This window comes from Nyctereutes procyonoides, unplaced genomic scaffold, assembly GCF_905146905.1.
Source record: "Nyctereutes procyonoides isolate TBG_1078 unplaced genomic scaffold, NYPRO_anot_genome, whole genome shotgun sequence".
Lineage (NCBI taxonomy): Eukaryota > Metazoa > Chordata > Mammalia > Carnivora > Canidae > Nyctereutes > Nyctereutes procyonoides.
In genome coordinates this window covers 4665842-4674331 of record NW_026575040.1, presented here as the reverse complement: position 1 = coordinate 4674331, position 8490 = coordinate 4665842, and the positions used below count along the sequence as shown (strand labels likewise).

The 8490-nt window shown below is 54.6% G+C and overlaps 1 protein-coding gene across 3 annotated transcripts in view; it reads right to left on the bottom strand.

Annotated features, from left to right (window-relative positions):
• Positions 1 to 733: 733 nt before the first annotated feature.
• Positions 734 to 8490, bottom strand: part of CELF6 (CUGBP Elav-like family member 6) — a 30387-nt gene continuing 22630 nt past the window's right edge. The window contains exons 4-13 of one of the 3 annotated variants that reach the window (XM_055320242.1): positions 5812 to 5940; positions 5635 to 5714; positions 5327 to 5470; positions 5111 to 5243; positions 4765 to 4914; positions 4533 to 4595; positions 4209 to 4289; positions 3980 to 4123; positions 3205 to 3360; positions 734 to 2338 (exon numbers count right to left, since the gene is read on the bottom strand). In XM_055320242.1, the coding sequence (XP_055176217.1) occupies positions 3233 to 3360; positions 3980 to 4123; positions 4209 to 4289; positions 4533 to 4595; positions 4765 to 4914; positions 5111 to 5243; positions 5327 to 5470; positions 5635 to 5714; positions 5812 to 5940 (1052 nt within the window). In that variant the 3' untranslated portion in view covers positions 734 to 2338; positions 3205 to 3232. The remainder of the gene's footprint in view (positions 2339 to 3204; positions 3361 to 3979; positions 4124 to 4208; positions 4290 to 4532; positions 4596 to 4764; positions 4915 to 5110; positions 5244 to 5326; positions 5471 to 5634; positions 5715 to 5811; positions 5941 to 8490) is intronic. The other 2 variants (XM_055320243.1, XM_055320244.1) reach the window with 2 other exon arrangements.

The window sequence follows — 8490 nt, the reverse complement described above, 5'->3', positions numbered from 1 at the left end:
CCAGACTTTGCCAAGCCTGATCTAGACCCTGCCAACCTCTGCAGCATCACAGTCTGCCAGTCCCTAACCAAGTGCCATTTTGATTCAAGTGTCTCGATATGACTCGGGGATGAGTTAAGGTTCAGGGTAGAGATGAGAATAGGAAGAGGGTCTTGTCTTGGTGCCTACGGTCTCCCACCTAATCGGCACTGAATACAGGGTAATCATTATTATTTCTCAGTAAGAATTTATCAAAGTGATGCAGCTGTCCAAACAGCTTTGTTCAAAATCCCAGTTCATCCTTGAAGACCCTTCTCTTCTTCAACTCCTTTAAGAAATCTTTCTCTGACCTCCCTTCCTAATCAAGTCTGAATTAGATACTCTTCTGCTGGTGATCATAGACCCTGTGTGACCTTCCATCATAACATGAATTGGTCTGTCTTTCCCACTGACTCTGAGCGCATAGAACGCGGCTGAGCCCTAGCTCCTAGCACAGGGCTCAGCACCTGGCAGTGAACAGCCTCTCTGCCACCATGAGAATATGTTTGAAGGCACAGGTGCTCCGTACATCCGCCTGGGTCCAGGGTGATCAGTCTGTGTGTCACCGTTTTGCTGGTGTAATGATGCCTTCAACGCCATTTCCTCTCTTGATTGGAAATAGTTTGTTGATACACATTACAGCTTACCTGCTCATGTGATTACCGTATCTATTTTTCATCCCATTCCCTCAAAAAATGAGTCAAAGACAGAGGAACAGGTGGAACAAGTTTTCTTAGAAACTGTTATGAAGGAGGAACCCTCCAACCCCACTCCCCCACATCCTTTACTGTCTGATGTGATATCAGATCAGAGGCCTCCAGCCTCAGCGACATCTGGGGATCAGAGTGCCCCCCACACAGCCAGGGCCCCACACAAGTTTGGTGCATGTCTATGAGGTGGAGGGGAAATTAACCTCCTGGGAAAAAATATGTGCAAGGCCCTGCAGGCCCAGGACAGGCTGACCAAGGCAAGATGAGTCATGGTGTTCTAAGCTGAATCTTTTGCCCATCTCACAGAAGCAGGCAGGAAGCACCACCATTGATCAGCTTTATATGGCACCCACTGAATACAACAGATAGACAAAGACAGACAGACAGAGCACACACCACTTCTAAGCTGAACACTGCTCACCATCTAGAAGCACCTTGGATAAGCACATGTGAGACACTCTTGCATAGGAAAGATGTACTTTGTAAAGGAATGAAGAAGTATTTTGGCAAAACATCTACTTCCCTCCCAGGTCCTGGGTAAAGAGGAACCTCTAAATTCTGAAGCTTCTACATATTGAAAATTATCCCCTTCTCAATGGCAGTATATACAGTAGCAAACCTTCCAAGTCTGTTGTCACAGCCCTCTATGTATATCCTGAACCTACTTTACCGGTGGGCAAACATAGACTTGGAGACAGAAGGTGGCCTGGAGCAAGGGGACACCGGGGCTGGCTCCAGGTGAGGGGAAACAGGAGATGTCTCGGCTCAGCCAAAGGCAGGGCCTCTGTCTATCTGGATGGGGAAGGGAAAGGCTGGGGTGGTTCAAACTCCCTCTTTTTTCCTATCTGTGGAAGCAGTGGTTCCACGGGCAAGGCTGTCAAGAAGGACACTCCTGCTGGCTAGTGGGTCCCGCAGGATGGGAAAGACTTCCTGGGACCTCTTTGGGGATTCCCTCTGAGTTGGGGGATTGTGGGGTTCACTGCTTCCATAACTCTCTTTGTTGCCTGCATGGGAGCTTAGACCTTAAGTCCTTAATTATTTTAAAAAGGTGGGGAGAGGGGGACAATTAAGAGGGAATGAGACACAGAACAATCTTTCCACAGCCTCCCTCTGCCTAGGCTGGGGCTTTTACGGGTCTCCTTCACCCTGTCTCCTAGGGATAGTTAAAGGCAGCTTGTATGAGACTCTATATTGTCTTTTCGTTTCTCCTGTGTTTTTTTTTTTCTTTTCTTTGTGTTTTTTGTTTCTTTCTTTTAATTTATATAGATATATATATTCTTTAAAAAGCAATAGTCCTTTGGTCCCTAAACTCTAAGGAATGATATGATTTTGAAAGAAGTAAATCTGGGCTTCCCTCGCGGAGAAGCCCTTGGCACCCCCAAGGCCCTCTGCTGGTCCCCCTAGACAGCCAATCCTCAGCCAGCCCCAGCCGCCTTGCCAGCCTGCGCTCTATGCTGCAGGCCCAGGACAACCCACTTGATGAAAACAATCCTTAACTTGGCCTGAGCCCCAGGCACTGGCCTTGGGTCTGATCCACCTCCATCTGTGGCTGCTCCTTCAGGAAGGGCCGCTCAAGCATTTCTGTGCTTTTCCTTTCCTTTCTTCTCACTCTTCAGTTGCAGTTGTTGGGTATTTGTTGATAAGGAGAAAGGAAACAGAAAATTAAAAAAAAAAAAAAAAAAAGCAAAAATCATCCTGGAGGACAAGATCAGAAGAGCGGCTTGCTCCAGCAGTGACATCTCTTCCTGAGGAGCAGAGCTGCCACAAGGGCAAGGCAGCAGCCTGGTCCACTGAAGTGACTTTGGGGCCTCCTAGCAAGGTGACTCTAGCCCCACACCCTCTCCAAAGGGCTCCCTAGGGTAACACAAGTGAGGCCGGGCCACGTGGACCTCCTGAGGCAGCAGATCTCTAGAGGTGCAGGCAGCTGGCCCTGCCAGAAACCTAAGGGAGCTTGTCATTGTTCTCCCCATCACCCACCAGGCCCTGCGGATTCTGCTTCTTTAGCTTCTTTGCTTGTCCTGTTATCTCTAGGCCCTCCATCATTGGCCCGGCCCCTGCATCTCATTCCCTCTTTGCTTAAACTTCCCAGTGGTTCCCTACCTACAGTCTTCAGGATAAAGTCCAAACTCGAGCCTTCACAACTTTTCTAGACTCATTCTCCACCTCCCTGCCATCCCCCCCAACACAGCTTCTCTACTCCCATGGCCCCCTACTACTGTCCCTGGAGGAGAACTAACTGGTTAGATCTTGCCATAACAGCCTCTCCAAGACTGTGGGGGCCAGACATTGTCTAATTTATCTCCATCCTTGGACCGAGGGAGAAACCCAAACTCTCCAACTGAGGGTTCCTCCTTAACTTCTGCCCCTTGTCTCCCATACAGAAGGTGGGTGCTTCTAACATCTCCAAAGGAACATCACAGCTGACATGGCCTCCATCACTCAGGCTGCATCCGCCCGGGATCCACCATGGACTCACCTTTTGTTGGCTGGTCAGTGAGAGAAGATCAGTAAGGCCGATTGGCATCCTTGGGCCTCTTTAGCTGGACCTTGAGCCTCTTCATGCCAATTTGAAAGCCATTCATGGCCTGAATAGCCGTCTGGGCACTGGTTGGATTGTCAAAGCTAACAAACCCTGGGAGGTGTGGACAGAGAGGTCAGCTGGAATCTCAGCCTGGCAGAGCCTCCCTGCTCTCTGACCAGCCCCCTCAGGCCAGTTCCATCAAATACCCCTCCATCCTCCATGTTTGCACGTGCACGTGCACATGCACACAAACACACACTCATACTTAGATAGGCGAACAGCCTAAGTCTCCTAAAGGTGTAATTCTTGGAAGGACAGGAGGCATTTCTGAGAGCGTGTGTTGGGGGCAGGGAGTGTGCTGGTTGAGCTGTTTCCCTGTCTTTCCTTGGCAAGGGTTGATTCTCTCCCTCTCCAGCTCCCATTCTGATCCTCTAAACTGTGGCTGGGGTGGGAGGAGCTCTCTGGCCTCAGACCCAAATTCTTCCTGCTCTGCTAGACTCTTAAGCCTGACCTGGTCAAACATCTTTAAGACACCTGACTTCCCCCCAGGTGAACCTCAAAATGGACTTAGTTCCTGGTCTGGGCTTAGCCTAGTCACTGGTCTGTGAGCCTGCTTCGTGCCATACACTCCATCTCTGGGAGCCATCGACTTATGGAGGGACAAGCTTGGGGACTGCAGTCCATCTCCAAATTCGGAGTGGGAGAGGCCCGTGGATGGGGTTCAGCTCACCGAAACATTTGCTCTGGTTGGTGGCTCGGTCCACAAAGACTTTGGCAGAGACAACAGCTCCAAAGGGCAGGAATGTCTGTATGAGTTCTGCATCACCAAACTCCTGAGGCAGGTGATAGATGAAGAGGTTACAGCCTTCGGGGCCTGCAGGAACAGCAGCAGGCTGGTTCAGGGGAGGGACCCTGAGTGGAGCCCCACCGGCCCTGATCTCCAGTCCCCTGTCCCTCACCTTCTCTTTGCTGCTGGGGCAGGGCTGAAGACTGCTGGGGAAAAGCTGTGCTCACTGGGGCATAGGCCGATGGGTAGGCTGCTGGAGACAGAGGTAGTAGGCAGTGACCCCGGGAAGCCATCCCCCAAGTATGGCCCCATCTGCCTGGCCACCTTTGATTCGGCCCAGTCCAGGGAACCCTCACCCCTTAGGTCGTTCTGGGCCCAGGGGTAGGGGGATGGGAGGGTCGACTCCTCAGAAGAGAGCCTAGCCCGGCCCCCCCAGTCTCCCTATTCCTTTCTGGGGCCCTTCCAACCCCCCAGGCCGCGTAGCGCCAAGTGAAACCTGCGTAGTGGTGCATCCCGGCGTAGGCCTGCTGCAGGGGGTCAGCCACACCGGGGCTCTGGGCTGGGGAGAGAGGGGCAGGAGGCCCACGGTGAAGGTGGGCGGACGGGCGGGACGTGGAGGGGCGCTGTGAGAGGCCGCAGGCAAAGAGAAGTCCCTTCCCCAGACGGTCGCCGCCCCCCTCCGCATCCCACTCCGTTTCGGGGAGATTTGGGCGGAGCGGAGGGCCCACCTGGGTAAGGGGAGAGCCCGTTATTGTAGAGCGTGTCGGAGCCCGGCTGCCCGTTGGTCTGGGGAGTCAGGGGGCCGAATCCATTGACCCCGATGGGCGCTGGCAGACCGGGAAGGGAGCCGGGGCCGCCGCCTGGCTGGGAGGTGGCTGCTGGGGGCGGAGGGGGTGGGAGAGTCAGGACGCGGCCCTGGCCCGCCCCCCCCGCCCCCCCCCCCCCCCGGCGCCGTCCCGTCCCGTCCCGCCCCGTCCTACCCCGCCCCCGGGCCCCGCCCTGGCCCGCCCCCGGGGCCCCGCCCCGTCCCACCCCGCCCCCGGGGCCCCGCCCCGCCCGCCCCGCGCGCAGTACCTGCCGCAGGCAACAGCGGCGCCGCCACCAGGCTGAAGGCCGCCACGTGCTGCATCTGGGCCGCCACCGCGGCCACCGGGCCTAGGCCCGGGCCCTGGGCCGCCGCCAGCAGGGCCGCCTGGTGCTGCAGGATCTTTGGGAGGGAAGAAGGGCGGGGGTGGACCTCAGTGGCGGGCTGCGCCCCCGCCCCCCCCCCCCGCCCGGGCGGGCACCCACCGCGGTGGTGTAGGCTCCGCACGCCCCCAGCGGCAGCGGCGCGGGGTGGAAGGCGCCCAGCTGGCCGGCCATCTGCTGCATCCGCCGCAGCGCGCGCTCCCGGTCGGTGTCCGCCAGCTTGACCACGAGGCTGGACGAGGCGCCCTGGGTAGGGCAGGGGAGGCCGCCGTGACCAGTCCAGACCCCAGCCCCGGCCCTAGGCCAAGCGCTGTGCCCATCAGGCCCTGCTGGGCACCGATGGCACGTGGGGAGGAGAAGCCCGGCCCCACCCCGCCGGCCTCGCCCTGGCCCCGGGCGCCCGCCCTCACCGCCATGGTCCGGCTGCCGTGCAGGCTCTGGATGGCTGCCTGAGCTTCGCCCTGACTCCCGAACTTCACAAAGGCACAGCCTGGGGCGGAGGAGAAGAATTGGGCGGCTCAGGCCACGGAGGCCAAAGGCTCGCGCGGCCCAACGAGTCAGGGAATCCCAGGGTCAGCTCAAGTCACCTTTGCTGGTGCCGTCAGGGCTCCGCAAGACGGTGCACTCCTCGATATGGCCAAAGGGCTGGAACAGGCGCCTGACGTCCTCCTCACCCTGCTGCTTCCCCAGCATCCCCACAAACAGCTTTCGGTCCTCTGGGGACAAATCCAGGAGTGACCTGGAGACCCTAAGTCCTCTTGGGCTCCCCAGAGTAGCCAGAGGAGCTTAAGAAGGCAGCTCACCACAGTCCAACTCTGGGAGGAGGTTTAGGGAGTGAGCATGCCCTGAGCTATAAGCTTGGGTTTCCTTAAGGAGCAGGATAATCTGCAGATCGATCTGGAGGAAAAGAACTCAGCCCAGATCCACCAGGAAAACCTGGGTCCTGGGAAAAAAACAAGACTGATTTCGCTTTTGTGGAAAGTGATTCAATCGATATCTTGGGTTGGGTACAGCCCTGTATGCATCTTATTTATGCTTGACCTTTCTGTTCTGAGAGTTTGGGAAAGGCAGTTTGGGGCCCTTTCAGCCTCAGCCCTAAGGATGGGGAGGGGGAGTGTCCTCAGAGAAGGCCTTTGTATTCAGATTTGAATTAGGACAAAAGAAAGTACGCCCTTGCTAGTCAGCTGGAGGGCAGTGCCATGAGTGCCCCCTTCCTGCTCAAATCAAGGAGGTTTCTGGGCCAAAAACAAACAGCACAGAAAATGGTTGTCTCGTCGTACTGCCTTGTCCCCGGATGTTGAGCACTGCAATGATGAATCTCCAAGCCTAGCACCAAACTCAGTTTGGGTGCCTCTCCCGAAGGCCTAAAGAGGGCAGGAAGCTTGGGTTCCTGAGCCTCTAAGGTTAGCATTACCCCCTACACCTGCTAAGCCCTTGACCCCTTTCCTAAACTCCCATGCCGAGCTTCCAGGGCCCTCACTGAGACCTGCTGCCTACTTTCCACCTTCCCTGTGCTCTTGCCCTGATCTTTCCCCAGGCATTCACACTATAGAAGTACAGATTCTGTAGACTTGGATGGCCACCTGAGATCATGTCTGATCCCTCCCTGTGTTCTCTCTTCCTCTGGGAGTATGTTCCATGGAGAAAGCTGGAGAACTGGGGCTGGAAACCAGGGCTTAGTTGCACATCTAGCCAGTCAAGGCCTCAGGAGCACTGCCCAGGAACCCACAGTAGAGGGGTCCAGACCACAGGGCCTGCTGTCAAAGCCCTGCTCCTTTCTGCACTAACATAACTCTCTGAAATAGCATGTGGCTTCATGCAGGCAACGCAAGTTAGGAGAGAAGGAGCGGGTGAGAATCTGGATTTAGGTTTCACCTTCAGATCCCGGAGCCCAAGAAAACCCATCCCAAACTCTTTTATTCCTTGATAAACTTGGCTAGTCCAATGGGGAGCCTCGGATCCTGAGTGCAAGGGACACAAGGCTGGGAAGGCTCAAAGACTGAAGCCTGGGGGGCAAAGAAAAAGAAGAACAGACTGCCTGGCACCAACAGGGGAGGCAGTCTCCAGTAGGGTGATGTGTGTGTCCATATTTTACCTGGCAGGTGTGGGGTTCAGCCGAGGCTGCCCTGAGACCCTGAAGTATCAGTCGATGCTGTGTCTGTGTAGAGAGTGGGGGCTGTGCTTAAATGGGACATGCAGAGTGTGCTTCAGCAGATCCTGCCCCTCTCCAGGGTATTACTGCCCAGTGATCCCAAGGGGGAAGGGATATAAAATGTACTTGTGGCTGGGATCCTAGAGGAAGTGCAGACCTTCTGCGGTGAGAATACAATCTGGTGAATGTGCTTCACTTCTGGGAATGTTAGCCGCAGAGGAGTGCTTTTGGACCAGATCACTGGTTTCTCAACCTTTTCAAAAAGCTGCGGAATCTGTTCTTCTAACAAAAATGTTAGGATGAAGCTAAAAAATGAAAGACAAGTGGAACTGCTCTGACGGAAACTAGAAAGGTGGGGAGTGGGGGGGTGGGTCTGAAGTTCCTCTTGCTTCATCTTCTCCTAGTACCCCCTAAAGGGGGCTCCAAGGAAAGTCCTTTAAAAACCACTGATCTAAAAGAGTGTAAATAGAATTCCACATGATATATGAAAGAGGGACATGAGATTATCCTCTTCAGGAAACCAAGAAGACAAAGAATTGTTTGATCAGTCTGCTATTGGTTTTGCCTTGACATTGGAAGACAGGCCTGATTCGGTCAGGGAATCAAACCTCAGAAGACTGTCACTGTTGTGAGCTATGACACTAAGGAATGCCCCTGTGTCTGTCTGAGGCCCAAGAGGGGCTAGAGAAGATCCTATGGCCTCCAGAGTCCCAAGGCTTTAACAGGGCTTCATGATGTACTAATTTATAGTGCAGCTGTGTGGATAGGGTCTGCAAGATGGTGATGGCACACAGCTAAGATATCATGGCACAGGGACTGACATCCAAGCAGCCCTAGGTAGGAAGAGAAACGTCAAGGCTGAGATGGAGCCCCCAAAACAGGAAATAGGATTGTGTGTACAGTGGTTTGATCTTTATCTGCTCTTCCTCTTGGTGCTCTTTGCTGCTGATAGTCATTAGTTCAAGCCCATGCCACAGACCATGAAATTCTCTGAACCTTCTTTTGCAGTGCCAAGTCAAGAATTTTAATTTTCATGAGAAGGCACTGACCCCATTGTCCTGGACTACTGGGCTATACAGAATTTTAAATTGAAATGAAGCTGGGTTGTAGGCTG